Below are 19,781 nucleotides of genomic sequence, written 5' to 3'. Positions count from 1 at the left end.
ATAGATCAACAATCGAGAATCCTTCGAGTCAGCGCTGTTTGCACAACAAATGCAAATAAAGCATCGCTAGTTTAATTACTGAGCAATCATTGAGTTTTCAGGTTAGTTTTGATACAGTTCCATTTATTCTCATTGAAGCCGGTGCGTTGATTGATTGCAAAATGTATGCCAAGGCTACATAATTGAAAGGAAGTCAGTTTAAAATGAACCAGTGTGCCAGGCCATTGATTGATGGGCCATTTCAATGTTGTTCCATAACATCCACGAATTATTCGTAATTAACTCCTTTTACCTAATGTCCTCTGATTGATATTGGATGGTTGAGCTTCTCATTTTTTTCAATTTTCTAAATCTTCACACCGTAAACCCTAGAATTATCTTGGTTGAGTGAAAAAAAGGCGCAGATTGAAACATGAGCACCCATCTCGAATTTGTTTTGCTCGATTAAGATTCCAGGAGGAGTTTCGCCGAGCCATTCGATTGATGGATTGATAAACCCAGCGATTGACGGCTGGCCATCCAAGCATCCAAGCATCCAGCCAGCGGAGCGGAGTTTGTCACTCAGTTTTCCATCGAATGTCGACACGTTGCCAACACATTTGCCAAGCTCTACGGGCGGAAAAGTGGGTGGAAAAGTGGGAGGAAAGGGGGCGGAAAAGGGGTGGAGAGTGGGGATGCCACGTGTCTAGCGATGTGTCGCCATGCGATTTGAAAATATTTGCCAGCACGGAGGCGAAAATTGTAAATAATAATAAACGGTTTATAGGCGCAGCGTTGACAACGATATCTGTATGATGGCAACAAAGAAAGCTAAACTGACATCCCGAACACGAACACACCTACCAACCCACACACACACACACACACACGCATACACATGTGGCACTTGGAGTCATCGCCACCCAACACCCAATGCCAGCTACCCACTTTTCGAAGAAAGGAACGGAAGGACAACAAAAGCTAAAGCCGCACATAGTTGTTGCTGCCTTAAGTAATCCGATTTAAAATGCACCAAATACATAATACACCCGTACAATCGCATTCGCATACGATCACGTCGACTTCCAAGCCCCTACTTATTTTTATCCACTCGCCCGCCCCTTTTTCAAACGCCCCACCCAAAGAAAAGATTTGCACTTTTATTTAAAATATATTTAAATTTATTGAAAAGAAATCAGGGATTTGGTAAAAAGCAATTGCTTTGCAAATAAATATTTCTAAAAATATAAGGTATTTTTAAATCATACGATAACTAGTGTGGAGTAGTTTTTCTACGTGTACCGCCATTTTTTGTCGCCCACGCACTCTTTTCTTACCGTTATTTCCTGAGACTTCGCATTTGTCCTCAGTGTTGCTGGCGTTGTTAGTGTTGGATAACGTCAAACTACATATCGTACTTATAGTATATAGCCGGGCTTTTCTCTTCCTTATCCCCGCCAGAAACTTTTCCCCACCGCACACTTTTTCGCCCCTTTTCGAAGGCAATGTGGGTTTTGTATTTTGCGCATTACTTGCTTATTTTTTACGCTCCCTGCGTGCATGTATGTGTGTGTTTCTGGTTTAGTTTTTTTTCGTTTTGTTACCCGTGTATCTGTGCGAGTGGCGTGTGCAAGTGTGGGTGACTATCTCCGTGTGTGAGTAATATTACTCTGTTGTCGTCGCCAACGTCAGCAAAGTTGTCGCCCTCAAATTCAATCTGCATTTTATTTCATTTTATTTTACTTTTTTCAACGCCCAACTTTAAATATATCTAACTACATGACAAGGTCGGGCGGTAAGCGGTGGGCGGTCTCTGTTGGGCGGTAAGCAACAACAAAATCAGCAACAACAACAACAACAACAATGGAAACAGAGGGAGTAATCTACAGTAATCTGGCGACAACAACAAAGTGCACAAAGTGATGACAAAAGTAAACCGTACGTATGGTATATCCAAAACAAAAGCCCAATGAAGTTTATGATTTCGATTCTGCTGAACTAGAGAATCGATTTTTACTGCGGCTATATTACCATTGAATGCACTTTATTTAGGAAGAACAAAACTTTTGTTACGAAAACTAAATGGCAGAACAAAACAAAAAAACATTAACGGATTTCATGATTTCCATATGCGTATATAAAAGGATATTTCACGCATGAAACGCAAGTGACTTTACTTTTGTGATATTTTAATGTCCAGCAAATAAATGGAGAAGAATTTCGCATTCGATTTTTTGAGTACTCATCAAATCGTATGTGATTCATAAATATTTAAAAAAAATAAATGGGCAAAAGCAGAGGCGTATGAGCAATAAACTCACATTTAAGCCATTTAAATCTGTTTGTTCTTTTATGTTTACAGTACCCTTTTTAATTTGAGTTCTTTAAAATATTTTGTTCATATTAACATGACTTTGGATTTATTTGCGTTCATTTTTAGCCGACCTCAAAACTCTTGCACATTCGCTGTCCGAAAAAGTGTTGCCTACATTCGAGCGCAGTTTGTTTGTGATTCAATACATTGCGGGGGAATCAAGCAGCGCTGCCGACACACGTCAAAATAGCTACTTAACTGGAATTTAAAAATATTTTATTTTACAAAACTGCAAGAAGGCTCTTGATGAGATTCGGTGGTGCCGTGGACAGAAAAACCAAAAGCAAAGCAAGAGGATCTCAAATTTTTCTTTTGCGCACTCTTCGTGTGCTAATTGGACTTTGTCTAGTGCAGACGTACAACTACAAATACTCATCTGTAGACGGTCACCATTCACTCCGCGCGCTGCCGCGCAAGAGGGGTAATGGATGGAAATCTTCATTCTAACTCTCAACCTAGCGGTAAGCAGTTTGATTATAAAAAAATGTTCCAAATAGCTGGTAAAACACCTTCGGAGATAAGGGAAGAGATCATCAGTTTACAACGCCCACTGTGCTCAAAATCTGCGAGCACTAGTACTATAACCTCAATGCTGGCTACAGCATCAGATGCGGAAATCAGCAGTGTTTGCTCTTCCGCGAGTATGGATAAAACTAATGTTTATTACTCCCAACGCTCATCTGGTAATTCATCCCCATTACCCAGAGGTGGGGCTGCAATTGTCTCTCCAACTCTTGGTGATAATTCAAAAATTTCTTCAACTCCGTTTTCTGATGCTGCTACCAAGTTGAAGCTAAGCCAAAGCCATCTGTCGTACAAGAGGAAGAAGCAACTTTCATATACTCCTTACCCTAAGAAGGTGCACAAAGAAAAGTTATCTGGATCACCCTCAGCATCAACCAGCAAGGCAAGCTCTAGTAATAGGTTTGCCTTACTAGACATGGAGGTGGACCTAGACAGTGACAGACCTGTTGAGGAAAGAAGTAATCTTTCCTTGGCAGATGCCCAAACAGATTTAAATGATGATATGGAAACAATTGTCTCAGATAATGAATTTGAACAAAATAATTCTAATGGCAAGAATAATCCCAACAATAATTTAAAACCACCACAAATTGTTCTAAGTTTTGTCAACCTTAACGATCTATTTGATGTTATTTCGGGGATCACTAGTCTAGATAACGTTATCGTTAAAGTAAATCAGGGATCTACAGCAAGAATATTTTCCAAGGACTCTAAAACTTATAGAGACATTGTTGATCATTTTGATGAAATGGAAATTGAATTCCATACGTACCAAATGAAGGAAGATAAACCACACAGAATAGTAGTTAAAGGGCTTCATCATAGCACATTAACTAGCGAAATTGTTGCCAATTTTAAAACCTTAGGTTTTGAAGCTCTTCAGGTGCATAACCCAAGATCTAGGTCTGACCCAGATGAGAAACTCAACATATTTTTATCAATATTAAGCCATGTGCTAAAATTAATGCCATATATGATATAGTAACTCTTTGCCGCCAACGAGTGCGAATAGAAAGGATGCGTAAAAGATCTGAAATAGCTCAATGTATTCGTTGCCAAGAATTTGGACATACAGCGAAGTACTGCCGCCGGCATCCTAATTGTGCTCGCTGTGGAGAAGATCACCATACAAAGCAATGTGTTCGTCCCCAAGATCAACCGCCTACATGTATGCACTGTAGAGGGAATCATACAGCAAGCTACAAGGGTTGCCAATCTTATCAAGAATACCTTAGGCGATCGATGAGTTCAAAAAAACAATCAACGCGACAACATCCACAACAAAAACGTCAGCAACAACAGCCAATCCGAGAGCAGCAATCTCAGCAAATGCCTAACTCTTCTGCCAGCAATAATATAGGCTTATCTTATGCCTCTATTGTAAGAAATGGAATTGGTCATGCCCAGCGCCGTCTACATGATCTCCAAGCGCAGCCGCAAGTACAAAATTCGAAGAATACTCAACAACAACAATATGTGCTTGACGTTCAGTCTATATTGGAGCAACAGCAACAGCAATTTATGAAATGGCAACAACAACTTCAGCAACAGCAGCAGCAGCAATTCTTTTTGTGGTTACAACAACAGCAGCAGGAACAACAAAAGCAAAACAAACAGAACAGCCTTCGACTTGAAAGACTTGAAAATATGGTTTTCGAAATGGCCAATTCTATTAAGCAGTGGACTGGGGGCAAATCAGTGCTTCACAACAACGTTTCAGCCTCAAAATGAATACACTCAAAATCCTTATCTGGAATGTCAATGGCATTTCAGGTAAAGCCAGAGAAGTGGAATTCTTTGCGCACAACAACAACATTGATATTATACTTTTAAGTGAAATTAGGCTCAATCGAGGTGAAGTTGTCAAAATTTTCGGATATTCCTTCTATCCAGCATATAAACCTTCACGACATAATCAAGGAATGGGTGGGGCGGCGGTATTGGTAAGAAGCTCTCTCAGTCATTTCCCACAACGTATTATAGAAACGAAAAGCATTCAATTGTCTTCCATTAAAGTTGCGACCGGCTTAGGACTCGTGGATGTAAGCGCAATATACTGTCCTCCAGGCCAAAGAATTGTAGAAAGACATTTCACTGATATACTCTCTTCTTGTGGTCAGAGGTACATAGTTGGTGGTGACTGGAATGCTAGACATTGGATGTGGGGTGACACCTACAATTCACCCAGAGGCCGTGAGCTGGTTGAATCGATTTCAGCCAGAGGGTCCAAAATACTTGCCACTGGTTCACCAACGAGATACCCATATGTTCCTAGCCACACTGCTACTTGCATCGATTTTGCTTTATACCACGGAATTATGGATTCTCAAATCAATATCTGCCAAAACTGGGACTTGGAGTCTGATCACATTGCCCTTATTGTTAATCTACTAACAAATGGTTCCAATATCACCCGAAGCCCTCGGTTAATAACAAGTCGGACTGATCTCACTTCTTTCAAACAAATTCTTGATAACTCCTTTCAACTAAATTCTGCTCTGGACTCACGACAAGACATTGAGAATGCAGTTGACACTCTAACTAATAATATTTATATGGCTGCTTCTGCTTCGACGCCTTTGGAACCGGATTATCGTCCTATCAATTATGGTGTTGTTCTCACAAGGGAAGCCAAGGCGCTAATTGTAACAAAAAGGCGCCTTCGAAGAAGAGCAATTCGTTCTCAAGATCCTGAAGACCGTATTTTGTGGTACAGAGCTGCAATGCAACTTCGAACCCTTTTAAGGAGACTTCGAAGCGATTTTTTTGAGCATAAATTGTCTTCCATGGACTACACGGTGGATGCAAATTATTCACTGTGGAAATGTACAAAATCGCTTAAGCGCCAGCCCCTTAGACAGGTTCCTGTTCGGTGTCCCAGTGGTGAGCTCGCAAAAAATGAAGTGGAGCAGGCCAATGCTTTCGGTCTACATCTAGAAGAACGCTTCACTCCGTATAGCTTTGCATCGACAGTTCAGGTTAGCGAGACCCATCAAACTCTGGAGACGCCTCTGCAGATGTCGTTGCCAATAAAGCCTATAAGGATTGAAGAAATATCTGAAGTTATCCAGTCCTTACCGAAAAATAAGGCTCCAGGAATTGATAGAATTTGCAACGTAACGTTGAAGGCCTTGCCCATAAAAGCGATTCTATTTATAGCTTTAATATTTAATGCTATTATTAGGACTCAAGTGTTCCCAAAGCAATGGAAATTAGCAGCAATTCAGATGATCCACAAGCCAGGTAAGCCAGAGGCTGATCCTGAGTCTTACCGTCCGATAAGCCTCTTATCGTCCCTGTCCAAGTTGTGGGAGAGACTCATTGCCAATCGAATAGCAGTTATCATGAATCGAGACAATATCTTGCCAGACCACCAATTTGGTTTTCGAAGAGGACACGGCACTGTGGAACAAGTGCATAGATTGGTGAAACATATTTTGCAGGCCTTTGATGACAAAGAGTATTCCAACGCAGTTTTCATTGATATGCAGCAAGCCTTCGATAAGGTGTGGCATGTTGGACTTTTGCTTAAAATCAAAAACCTCCTACCTGCCCCCTACTATGGTCTTCTGAGATCCTACCTAGAAGAACGGGAGTTCAAGGTCAGAGTTAGGGACAGATACTCTGATAACTATAGAATGAGAGCAGGAGTACCTCAGGGCAGTGTGCTTGGGCCGCTGCTTTACTCTTTATATACAGTGGATATACCAAGCCCAAACAGACATCACATGATAGATCCTTCCAAAGCTTTGATTGCTACATATGCAGATGACATTGCAGTCATCTACAATTCCAGATGTCGGAGGGAAGCAGCAAATGGAATACAAGAATACCTTAAGGATCTTTCTGCTTGGTGTAAACGTTGGAATATGAGAATCAATCCGCAAAAAACTACGAACCCCTGCTTTACACTGAAGAGACTTGTATCTAACACCCCTGAAATCCAGCTAGAGGGAGTCAGTTTGGAACAGCCGTCGCAAGCAAAATATCTTGGTATCACACTGGATAAGCGCCTTACGTTCGGACCACATCTGAAAGCAACAGTCAAAAAATGTAACCAAAGGATTCAGCAACTGCGTTGGCTTACACACAGAAGGAGCACTTTGCCGCTGAGATGCAAGAGGGCAGTATATGCATTCTGTATCCTGCCAATCTGGCTTTATGGTATTCAAATTTGGGGGATCGCAGCCAAATCGAACTACAAAAGGTTACAAGTGTTGCAGAATCGGTTTCTACGTACCATTACTGACTGTCCCTGGTATGTGCGTGGCACGACACTTCACAGAGACCTAAATCTACACACTGTGGAAGAACAGATTGGGAGACACACAAGCCGATACCGAGATAGATTAGAAAGACACCGCAGCTTACTGGCTAGGAATCTACTCCCAGCGAGACCTTTGAGGCGTCTCAAAAGGCAAGGCTTTGCCAAGACGATAAGGAATCAATAAGAAAATACTATATATAATCCTCTTCTTAATGCTGAGGTTTGGTTTACTTTTCTCATTGGTGACACCTGTGTTGTTAAGTACTTTAATTTGCTGTACAGATTCTGCACTAAATAAATAAATAAAGAAAAAAAAAAAAAAAAAAAAATACATTGCGGGATTTCATTAGCATACCATATTTGCCGGCGATTCAGTGGGATCGGGTGAGAAATGGAGCCACGTGTTGACAGTGGGTGGGGAGAGGGGAGAGGGGGGCGGGGGTGCATGCCACACATTGTTGCGGGGGCGTGTTTTATCAGCATATTAACGATTATTTTCGACATTGCATATGAATACATAAATAAACAAAAATACGCCAACAACAAATAAATGCATGTACAAATAAAACCGATGTGTGTGTGTGGCAATAATAACAATAACAATGTAAAATCGCTTAGATTTCAACCGCAGAGGTGCTGAGTGAGAAGGGAAGGGGGAGTTGCGGGAGCGAGAGGGACGGCGAGTGTACAAGAAAAAGGCGGAACGGAAACGGAAACGGAGAATTGCAATCCACGAGCAGCCGGGAAAATAAGGCAAAAAGCGTAGAAGCTCGGGAGCTCGGTAGGAAAAAAAACGTTATTCGAAATGCCTCCGAGCACGTACAATCCATTCATTCAGCAAATACCAATAATAGACACGTACGGCAAGAGCCGTGCGAGAAAGAGATGCCAGATAGCAGTGTGCGGCGAAGAAATGAAGGCATTTGAAAACGGCACAAAACACAAAAGTCAATGAATAAGCAGCCAGTGCAAGTAAAGCAAATTTGCTAAAGACAATGGGACTTTTGAGGGGAGTTCGAAGAGGGAAGAAGAGGAACTGCACTTAAAGAAAGAAAAGGTGGTTCTAAGGGCATACCATAATATTCATTCACCCACTTGAAAGTATTTCGAGTACTTAGTTTTTGTTTGATTTGAAAGACAAGAGCTTTGATCGTTGATGAGCCAGTTAATTCTTTAAAACATTGAATGCAGTGTTTTTTTTTAGTGTATAGAGTATAGGAAGGGGGGAAGTACGCCCAAGCATGGCTCGATGCGACACACATGGCATAAGAAAACAATATGGCAAAACAATTTAGATAAGTTCAAACAACTGCCGTTCCCCCAAAGCCTCTTTCCCCCTCTTTCCCCTTCTTTCCTGGGCTTCCTAGAAAACGCCTCGGAATGAAAATGTTTTTCTTGGCTAGGAATGCCTGGCCTGCAGGGCGAAAACTAAGAGAAAGTCGGTGAAGTGAGTGCTCGCCATGTTATAATAATAGTTGCGCTCCCCGCTCCTTTCTCCTCCATTCCCATTCCCATTCGCCTTTCATCTTTTCCGCCGTGTGCTGCGATCGTTAATCACCGCCGGGGGTTAAGGGGCCGCACGGGGGTTAAGGGGGTCGCATGGGGGGCTATGAGAAAGGAAAGGGAGGGGAAGTGCGTGCCATCCTGCAAGATCCCATCTCGAAACTCGCCCACGTCATCGTCCCCGGGTCCTTGTGTATATTTGTCATGACATTGCAGTTTTAAGTTAAGTTGCCATGGAATTTTCATTTTCCCCGGCGAGTTCCAAAAATATTTATGGCTGGAAAAGGGGGGGCGTGGCAAGTCGGGGGAGGCGGCGACGGGAATGCCACCAAGGAAGTGTAAAAGGAAGCGCTGACAGACAAGCCCCAAGTAATTTGACCAAGTTCAAAGTAATGTTTTGAGTGCCAGCAATAAAAAATGAAATATTGAGATTAAGTTGGATGCCCCAATAGTCGCAGGCTGTGTTACCCTGTAACAAAAAAAAACTGAGACGCATTTCGGAATTTTTTTACGATTTCCCAGTACGTTTTCTTACCGAGATTTTTTATGCCTCTCGATCGGAGGCCATAAAAATACGCAGTTTTTATTTTTTTTTTTTTTTGGTTTGTGTGCTTAGGCAATGCTTTTATTTTATGAGCCAATTGAGTGATATGAGCCATTCGCTCAGTGTCCAAGTTTTGCAGGGTAATGTGATGAGTACCCAAAAAAAAAAAAGAAGCAGATGGGAAACTGCATTCATTCCTTAATGTTCCCCAACAGCTTGTCAAGTCTTTGTTTTTCTTGTTGCCCTTTTGTTGTCAGCTTAAGCTGATACCGCCCATCAACCGCCCACTTCCCCATCTCCCATTTCCCATCTTAAGCCCCCTTAACCCTCTGGTGCCCCCGATGGCCGACCAGCCACCCCGCCGTCGTCGCCTCACTAAACCCATTAAAACGTCATAATCAACGTAATCATAAAGATAATGCATAACAGAACAGCGGGGGAATTGTTACGCTGGTCAGCCATTTTTTCCGTCTCCCGTTGCTTCTTCCTTTCTCCCGCTTTCTTCCGCCGCCGCCGCTCTTTCTCTCTCATTATTATTTCGCCAGGCTTGGCCACAAAAGGCGACTAAAGCCTGACCTTTGCTTAATTATGGTAATTAGCACACACAAAAAAAATGCCCAAGTCGCGCCAAAGAGGCCAAACCGAACGGAATGGAACGGAACGGCGGAAGAACGGAAGAGGAACGGGGTGGCAATGGGACGGACGGGGATGGGGACAGGACGCAAGGGAAAGAGCGAGGGGAACGCTAAGCATGCACAATTACTGCGCCAGCACACAGAAATTTAAGTTTAACTCATATTTCACATTAGATGAAATTACCCTTTCACATAAATATCAATTAAGTGGCGTGTTTGAATTATTAAAAATAAGAGAGAAGCATTTCACTAAAAAAGACAAATTAATTGGATTTGAAAAGGCTTTCCCCTGACTTTTCGCTCAGTGCCTTGGCTGAATTTAAGCTGGAGCTGCATCTCTGTCCAGTGGACGGGAATGTGGATGTGGATGATGACGTTGACAACGACGAGGATGGACCAAAGCTGCTGTCCTGGTATAAATATTAAAACATAGAAAAACCAGAAGGGCGAACAGAGCGCTGGATGGGTAGCTGCAAAAAAAAAGGGACAAATGAGCAGCAGCCAAAAGCTGAAAGCCGAAAGTGAATTGCTTCCGCATTTTCGTTCGCTTTAAGCGAAACTCAAGTGGCAACCCCCGAAAACCAAGCCCCTCTCCACCGACCAGAGCTTGCAATAATATTTTTTTTTTTTTCTTTATTTATTTATTTAGTGCAGAATCTGTACAGCAAATTAAAGTACTTAACAACACAGGTGTCACCAATGAGAAAAGTAAACCAAACCTCAGCATTAAGAAGAGGATTATATATAGTATTTTCTTATTGATTCCTTATCGTCTTGGCAAAGCCTTGCCTTTTGAGACGCCTCAAAGGTCTCGCTGGGAGTAGATTCCTAGCCAGTAAGCTGCGGTGTCTTTCTAATCTATCTCGGTATCGGCTTGTGTGTCTCCCAATCTGTTCTTCCACAGTGTGTAGATTTAGGTCTCTGTGAAGTGTCGTGCCACGCACATACCAGGGACAGTCAGTAATGGTACGTAGAAACCGATTCTGCAACACTTGTAACCTTTTGTAGTTCGATTTGGCTGCGATCCCCCAAATTTGAATACCATAAAGCCAGATTGGCAGGATACAGAATGCATATACTGCCCTCTTGCATCTCAGCGGCAAAGTGCTCCTTCTGTGTGTAAGCCAACGCAGTTGCTGAATCCTTTGGTTACATTTTTTGACTGTTGCTTTCAGATGTGGTCCGAACGTAAGGCGCTTATCCAGTGTGATACCAAGATATTTTGCTTGCGACGGCTGTTCCAAACTGACTCCCTCTAGCTGGATTTCAGGGGTGTTAGATACAAGTCTCTTCAGTGTAAAGCAGGGGTTCGTAGTTTTTTGCGGATTGATTCTCATATTCCAACGTTTACACCAAGCAGAAAGATCCTTAAGGTATTCTTGTATTCCATTTGCTGCTTCCCTCCGACATCTGGAATTGTAGATGACTGCAATGTCATCTGCATATGTAGCAATCAAAGCTTTGGAAGGATCTATCATGTGATGTCTGTTTGGGCTTGGTATATCCACTGTATATAAAGAGTAAAGCAGCGGCCCAAGCACACTGCCCTGACCTTTGCTTAATTATGGTAATTAGCACACACAAAAAAAATGCCCAAGTCGCGCCAAAGAGGCCAAACCGAACGGAATGGAACGGAACGGCGGAAGAACGGAAGAGGAACGGGGTGGCAATGGGACGGACGGGGATGGGGACAGGACGCAAGGGAAAGAGCGAGGGGAACGCTAAGCATGCACAATTACTGCGCCAGCACACAGAAATTTAAGTTTAACTCATATTTCACATTAGATGAAATTACCCTTTCACATAAATATCAATTAAGTGGCGTGTTTGAATTATTAAAAATAAGAGAGAAGCATTTCACTAAAAAAGACAAATTAATTGGATTTGAAAAGGCTTTCCCCTGACTTTTCGCTCAGTGCCTTGGCTGAATTTAAGCTGGAGCTGCATCTCTGTCCAGTGGACGGGAATGTGGATGTGGATGATGACGTTGACAACGACGAGGATGGACCAAAGCTGCTGTCCTGGTATAAATATTAAAACATAGAAAAACCAGAAGGGCGAACAGAGCGCTGGATGGGTAGCTGCAAAAAAAAAGGGACAAATGAGCAGCAGCCAAAAGCTGAAAGCCGAAAGTGAATTGCTTCCGCATTTTCGTTCGCTTTAAGCGAAACTCAAGTGGCAACCCCCCGAAAACCAAGCCCCTCTCCACCGACCAGAGCTTGCAATAATATTATGCAATATTTGTTTCACTTTGTCCTGGCCATGTTCCATTTTTTTTTTTGTTTTTTTTTGCCCTGCTGCTGCATTTAATTTGCGCATTTCATTTAATTTGCCGTGAATTTGCGGGCCATTCATTTTGTGTTTGTTCAGGACCACGGCGGTGAAGCGGGATGGTCGAAGGGTTGGCGGGTTGAAGGGGGGAACGGGGGGCAGTCGGGGGTTAAGGGGGTTAAGGGGGCGAAGGGGGCCAAGGGGTCCGGTTAAGTGGGGACAACTTCCGTGGCTGTCAAGTTGAGGTGCGCCCTTTGTTGGGCAAATTATTACAGTCTGAAAGTCTGCAGTCTGCAGTTTTAATTTTGCACTGCAGCTTCGCCTTAAAAATTCCGCTGCATACTTTCAGGGGCAAACTTTTTACGAAATTAGCTAAAACAAGAAAGGAAGCTTATACCCTTGCAGTCATCACAAATGTCGAACAAAATGCATAAAGGCTAAACAACATTGAAGTAATGAAGATTTTTCTATTTTTTTTTTCACAGACTGTTCCTATGACAGCTTTATGATATACATAGTTGTCCGGTTTTCATGAATTTAATTAAATTATTTATTTATTAAAAATCAATAAAATAAAATTACTTTAAGAGGCATGCCACTTCACAAACTGAATAAAATTAGAAAGTTATGGACTTACAACTAGTAAATTTTGGAAGATTTTCAGCAGAAAGGTTTTTTTTTATTTATATATTAATACAATTTTGGCAAAATCACTATATTTAAAGTGGTTATAGTGTTGGTTATAGTGGTTGTAATAAGACCAAAAAGCGACCTACAGCGGAACCAAACAGTGTTTAAGCTTCCTTTCTTGTTACGACTTATAACTATCGAATGACACTAACTATCGAAACCAAGTGAGAGCAACCGTTCGCCGTGACAAGTTGAAAATTTGACAATTAGAACTTTTGCGACCACAAGCATTCCTTTTCTGGAAAAAATTGTGCTAGAATTTTCGAAAGCGGTAAGCAATCGTCAGCGAAAGGTAAAAAAAAAACATTTTCGTGGCATCTTAAATTCTAAACCGCAAAGGAGAAGACAGACGCTCGTGCGAAAGCGAAAAGCGAAGGGATCACCAGAAGCTTAAGAGCGTGACTTGCAGAATTCACCAACCGTTCCAACCGAAAGCAGAGGACCAAAGAGTTGACCATGGCCACAATCAAGCGGTTGGGCAAGGAGCGCAAGGCGTGGCGAAGGGATCACCCCAGCGGTTTCGAGGCCCGTCCCACCAAGAAGTCTGATGGCACCCGCAACCTGATGATCTGGGAGTGTGCCATCCCCGGCAAGGAGTCTACACCCTGGCAGGGCGGCCTTTACAAGCTGCGCATGTTCTTCACCATGGGCTATCCTAACTATCCGCCCAAGTGCAAGTTCTACCCGCCGCTGTTCCACCCGAACGTTTATCCCTCGGGAACCGTCTGCATGGGGATGCTCAACGAGGATAAGGACTGGCGCTCCAACACCACCATCAAGGACATCCTGCTGGCTATCCAGGACATGCTCGACGAGCCGAACATCGATGACCCGGCCCAGGCGGAGGCCTACGTCGTCTACACCGAGAACCGTGAGGCGTACGAGAAGCGGGTGCGCGCCCAGGCCCGCGCCAGGGCCCCCAAAGAGTAGTCGGCGTCCTGCGCCTGGTTCCCCATTAAAATATTAATACATTAATACATCAAAACATTAATACATTAATACATCAAAACATTAATACATTATTACAGACATTAATAAACAAACACATCTAGGCGGTCAGCGTTTTCGAGAATGTTCTACACATATATTTACTTGTACTAAATCGACCTTTTGATTCGAGGCTCAGCACACCACTACACACACTATTGTAATTGCTCAGCTTCCAGATATAACATTAAATTCAAGACATGAAACAAGAGTAATAAGTTTTATTAACCCCGGTTGAGGCCCTTGGTGCGTTATTTCCTAAGGGGTTGCGTGGCATTTGGTTAATCACGCCCCTTGCCAACCAGAGATCTTGGCGGAGCACCAGTAATTCTTGAAAACCGGAAGTGCGCTCAAATTCTCAAATTCAACTTTCACTTCTAAGCCTGCTTAACAGATGTTTCCTGACCATTCTTTTCTCTACCCATTTACCCATCGAGAGCAGCGTAAACCACGTTCGGGGATTCATCGAGGAGCAGCAGATTATTCGTCCTGGACAAACAGATTGATTTATAAATTTTTAAGGTTTTATGTTACTTTAGAGATATTCTTTCAAATATAGGATATTTTATTATAAGTATTGATTTATTATTAAATATTGAGTTGAATAAATGAATGAAAGATAATAAATTATTTTTTGTTGGCTTGGGGCGTTTTTATACCCTTGCAGAGCAAAAGGGTATTATAATTTCAGTCAGAAGTTTGCAACGCAGAGAAGGAGACACCTCAGACCCCATAAAGTATATATATTCTTGATCAGCATCACGAGCAGAATCGGAATCCGTCTGTACGTCTGTCCGTCTGTCCGTCTGTCCATCTGTCCGTCTGTCCGTCTGTCCGTTTCCGCGCAAACTAGTCTCTCAGTTTTAAAGCTATCGTGCTGAAACTTTCCCAAAAGTTGTGTAGTTGTTGCACGCAGTATATAAGTCGGAACGAGCCGGATCGGCCGACTATATCGGATAGCTCCAATACAAGGGAATGAAATAAAAAATTCTCACTCTGTTGTTTTTGATCAGATCGACTTGATTTCTTCAAGATGGCGTTTTCAAACTGTTTTTGAATTTCGGATTAAATTTGATCAAAATCGGATAACTCTATCATATAGCTGCCATAGGAGAGATCGAAAAATATATTTAGAACTAATGGAAATAAATTGATAACATCGTTGTTTTTTATCCCACGAGCATGATTTTTTGAATATCAAGTTTTTTAACCACATTTATATTGAGAAAAAAGTTTCATAAAAATCGGACAACTATATCTTATAGGTACCATAGGAAAGATCGAAAAATCTAAATAGAAATAACGGAAATAAAATTATTATATCGTTGTTTTTTATCAGATACGCATGATTTTTGGAATATAAAGTTTTCTAACGACTCTTGAATTACGAATTAAATTTGATCAAAATCGGAAAGCTATATCATATAGCTCCCATAAGATCTATAGTCGAAAATGTGGAAAATGAATAGAAAAATCGTCTTAGCTTCGATGTTGTTTAGCCTTTAAGTATTTTGTTCGACATATTTGATGACTGCAAGGGTATATAAGCTTCGGCTTGCCGAAGCTAGCTTCCTTTCTTGTTGAACATAATGAGTGGTTTATAGAATATCCTCATAAGGAATATCCAACTGCGGAATATGTATATGTTTACCAAGTCCATTTGGACAGCCAAATTGGCAATTTCTAAAAACTAAATACCAGGCGCACAGAAATTTCTAGAAGGTGGAATTTATCAAATTAATTTATAATTATATCCGAGTTTCAAACCCAGTGCTGTTGCAAACTTCTGACTGAATTATAATATCCTCTATTTATAATTGTCATATAAGAAGCTGGATTCTTAAAGGAAGAGAGAAACCTTCAGTGTGTTAGGACTTTAAACAAGTTGTTTTATAGCTGAAACTTTAAGGAACAGTTTTAAATTAATAAGAAATCAGCTTTAAATGAATCAATAGATTTTTAAGTAGGCTCCAGATACAATAAGTATACGTAGTGGTTTTATCGATTTTCAAAGAATGAGTTTTATGGCTCTGAATTAAAACCGAACGCTTATCCCCGATGTGAGCGCTCTCATGAGCTCGTTATTTCTGGGCGATGAACTCCAGCGAAAGGTCAACTGTCTGTGGCCTGCATCAATCTGGTATCAAATGCCGGATCGACTCCTTTGGCCTCATTAAAGCGTTTACCCTCGACGCTCACCCACTTACGAGCACACATACAAACACACACACACACAAACACACAAACACACACACAGAGAGAGAAGAAAAAAGGACAAGACAAGGACTTGGGGCAGTCAGTAATGTGTAATTTATTGCTTCGCTCAAATTGAAACTAAGCGCCATTAAAAAACAATAAACTAAACATGTAATAAATTCAGACCAAACATGCGCGCACACACACGTAGTCACTCATACATACATGGCCTATGTGTTTGCGGGGGCATTGGTATAAGCAAAAAAACACACACAGACACACACACACACACACACACACACTGGTGCAGTGGCGAACAGCAAAAAACTGTGCAAAATAAATTGACCAAATCTGTTGGATAAAAGGATTTGAAAGCAATTAATTGCCAGCGCATAGAAAACATCAAAATACACACACACACACAATCGCAGCTCTAAAACATCGAAAGCAACAAAATAATGGCAACAAGAGAGCTAAATTGCACTTTCCAAATTACCCAAAAGGAGCACGAAATCTGAACTTTGGATTCAATAGAAAAAGGGTCAACCAAATTCGGGAAAAACGTATAAAAGGGAATAACTGCTGCATGGTTAACAACTGCGAGTTAATTGCCGAGTTAAGGGTTTTCCGAGATTTAAAACATAGAGCTATCTGATGTTCATAAGTTTAATCAGTTTATTTTGTGTGTTAGCATAGCAAAGGTTTCAGTTAAATAAGATGTGCTTTGGTATTTCATTTTTAGTTTTTGAAATAATATTCGGTTTTCAGTTGTAATGTGCTATGGTATTTGAAATGGTGTTCAGGGCGGTCGAAGATCCCTTGTGGCCGCGATGCAAGTGGATCAGGGGCTTCTTGTAGGCGATCAGGCGCCACTTGGTGGACCGCTTCTTCCCGATCTTCTTCAGGACACGCTTCAGTTTCTCCTCGCGGAATCCAGTTCGGTCGACCAAGGTGTCAATGCGCTGGAATTGGCTGCCGCGGAAGCCCTTGATCACCTTGCAGATGGCTTCGGTTAGGGTCACCTGAAAGGGGGAAAGGGAGCGGGAAGTGATAAGGACTTGGGATGGAAGATATAGCTACCGAGGACTCCTGATCCTTGGGCGGAGCAAGTCCGGCGCTCTCCATTTCGTAGGCCTTCAGGTAGCTCTTGCTGATGCGCCACTTCGGCTGCTTGACCTTGCCGATCCGCTTGAGGATCTTGTGCAGACAGTCCTTCGAGAGCTTCGTCCGCTCCCTGAGATCCTGCAGGGTCATGTACTTGCGACCCGCGAAGGCAACGCTCACGATGCGATCGGCGTCCTGTTCTCTGGCATTTAACTATGAAAGGGATTGCATATGCAAGGTCAATTAGTTAAATTCCAGATACAAGCATTATAAAAAGCTTACATGTACGTTTTCGTTTTGATATTCCCTTTGATAGGCCTCATAACCCCTTGGATAGTAACCCTGGCGAGGCTGAAATATTGTTATTAGTTAGTGAGCATACCCGAAACCTTATATTCTTACCGGTGGAATGTTTTCGTATGGATAGTCCCGTTGATAGTTCTCGGCGCCCCTGATTGGATGATACATTGGGCGACCCTAAACACTTGTCAGTGTAAAATAAATACATGAAAAACCACAGATGGCTCACCTGTAATTGTCTCTCTCGCATGTTGTACAAGTCCTCCATCGCATAACCCCTGGGATAGTTCTCCACACCCCTCAAGGGATAGTAGTCCTGCTCCAAATACTCCCTCGGGTAGCCCGATCTGAGATGTGAGTCGGAGTACGGCGGCACATAGCTCCGCACAGGATAATGGGCATTGAGCCTCGTGGCCTGATCCGGATGGTAGGACTGGCCCCTCTGCAACTCGAAGTTGCGCAGTTGCACTTGATAGTACTCGTAGTTCCTCTTCGCCTGGGCCGATTCAAAGGTCAAGTTGGGTCTCATCGAGCTCTTCAGCAGAGAGCCATTGCTCCTCGTCGGAAGGTTTGGTCGGGAATACTTTGGCTAAAAAGTGGAATAGCTATTTTCGTTGAGAGAACTTACAAAATGATGTGATAAATTTTATCACCTTCGGTATTTCGGATCCTATCTTGGGGGCAGTCTCGAACGCTGTTGGCCTTGCCTTTGAATTATTGGATTAACATTAAGATTGCAACAAAATATGGATGGAAACTCTTCTTACATATGATACGACTTTGTCGGCCAGCTTGGGGATCTTGTACTGCTGCAATGCCTTGAACTTCGGTTCGTTGTTCCTCATTTCATTCATCAGTTGTTGATGCGCCTTTGCTTTTGCTGCTGCAACCATTTGGGGAATTGGCTTTACACTTGGCCTAGAAATCACAGGTTGGCCGACTTTCCTGTGTGGTTGAGCCATTTCAGAAGTGCTGGGTTTCTCAACCAACCCATCAACTTCAGCGTTCAACGGCTTCGCAATCGGTGTATGTAAGTCTAGGTTGAAAGGCTTATCAGCCGGCTCAGAAATTTTAGATGCAGACGGTTTTTCATCTGGTTTTGAAATTTTAGAGCAGCTGGGCATTATATCCAGCTCAGAATTAATAAAATCACAGGGTTTCCCACAAGAATCAATTGATGGCGTTTTTAAATCTGGTTCATTTGGCTTTTCCAAACATGAAATTGTTTCCGCTATTGGTTCCTGATCAAAATCGCTCTCAGTGTCCGAAACAGTTTCAAAATAATCATCTGTCTTCAAGCTCCCTAGTTTTGCACTTGTTTCGCCATTTTTTGAGCCACAAACTTTCGTATCTGGTTCATTTATCCTTGAACTGGAAGATTTCGCATCTGGTTCGTCAATTTCGGAATCGATGGGTCTCACATTCGGTGAAGAATTTTCAACGCTAGAAGGTTTTACATTTGGTGAGGTATTTTCACGGCAAGGGGTCTTAGCATTCGGTTCAGAGGTTTCTGATTGAGAGGATTTCACATTCGATTCAGAGGTTTTCACATCTGGCCTTGGAAGCTCAGAAATAAAGGGCTTATTTACTTCTGCTTCGATTGCCTTTAGAACTTCAAAAGGATTTTCGACGAGTGGCTTTTCTGGCTTCTCATCGTTAGTTTCTTGCGAGGAGCTGCATTTCAGGAAGAGGTTATCTAGATCCTTCATTACCTGGTTCTGAAATATTATTAATACATACATATAAGGTGATTAGGAAAGACGAGCAAGTACATTATATAATAGTAAAACATTTAAAATATACTCACAACATTATTGTCAAAGTCCTTGGACTTCTGATCGTTGTCACTTTCGCTGTCCGACGAAGAGGACGATGATAAGCACAATGACGGGTAGTTCAATGGTGATTCGGGATGATCAACGGCAACATTAATTGGTTCGTTATCGAAGGGATGCCAAGGAATGGGCGACACAACTGCGATGGTCGCGGAACCCAATTCCCTCAGATGCTGCTCAAAAGTGATAGGTTTATCGTAACTGATTTGCGGTGGCGATGGTGACTCCAATCGGTGTGATTCTCCCAGTTGGGGTCGTGGTGTCACTGGGGGATTTACTTCGGCACTTGGGGCTTCATTTTGTGGCGTCAGTTTCGATTGCTTTGGCCTTGCCTTTGTCCACTTAGCTTTCCGGGATCCACAACGCGAACGGGATCTCGAGGACTTGGAAGTCGAGCTGAAGGACGAGTCGGAAGACGAGTCGAAGGACGAGCCAGAAGATCCAGAAGACGATTCGGATGACGAACCGGAGGAGGAACTGGAAGAAGAGCCGCCGGACGATCTGGAAGAGGAGCTGGAACACGAGCTCGACGACGAGGAAGATAATGAACGATTCGACGTACAAGGCGGCA

General features: G+C 42.4%; 2 protein-coding genes across 2 annotated transcripts; one reads left to right on the top strand and one right to left on the bottom strand.

Moving 5' to 3' along the window:
- The first annotated feature begins 12,988 nt into the window (after window positions 1-12,988).
- On the top strand, window positions 12,989-13,986 carry LOC108101764 (SUMO-conjugating enzyme UBC9-like). Its single transcript, XM_043207468.1, has one exon. The coding sequence runs from the start codon at window positions 13,245-13,247 to the stop codon at window positions 13,716-13,718; it is 474 nt and encodes a 157-aa protein (XP_043063403.1). The 5' UTR covers window positions 12,989-13,244; the 3' UTR covers window positions 13,719-13,986.
- A 2,688-nt stretch (window positions 13,987-16,674) lies between these two features.
- On the bottom strand, window positions 16,675-18,271 carry LOC108101767. Its single transcript, XM_017206232.1, has 7 exons — window positions 18,143-18,271; window positions 18,029-18,082; window positions 17,605-17,964; window positions 17,478-17,552; window positions 17,358-17,426; window positions 17,052-17,288; window positions 16,675-16,993 (listed from the first exon to the last, which is right to left on the bottom strand). The coding sequence occupies exons 1-7, from the start codon at window positions 18,266-18,268 to the stop codon at window positions 16,736-16,738; spliced, it is 1,179 nt and encodes a 392-aa protein (XP_017061721.1). The 5' UTR covers window positions 18,269-18,271; the 3' UTR covers window positions 16,675-16,735.
- Between the last annotated feature and the right edge of the window lie 1,510 nt (window positions 18,272-19,781).

This window comes from Drosophila ficusphila, unplaced genomic scaffold, assembly GCF_018152265.1.
Source record: "Drosophila ficusphila isolate 14025-0441.05 unplaced genomic scaffold, ASM1815226v1 contig_198, whole genome shotgun sequence".
Lineage (NCBI taxonomy): Eukaryota > Metazoa > Arthropoda > Insecta > Diptera > Drosophilidae > Drosophila > Drosophila ficusphila.
The sequence above is the reverse complement of the archived record's forward strand: the minus strand, read 5'-3'. Positions and strand labels throughout refer to the sequence as shown.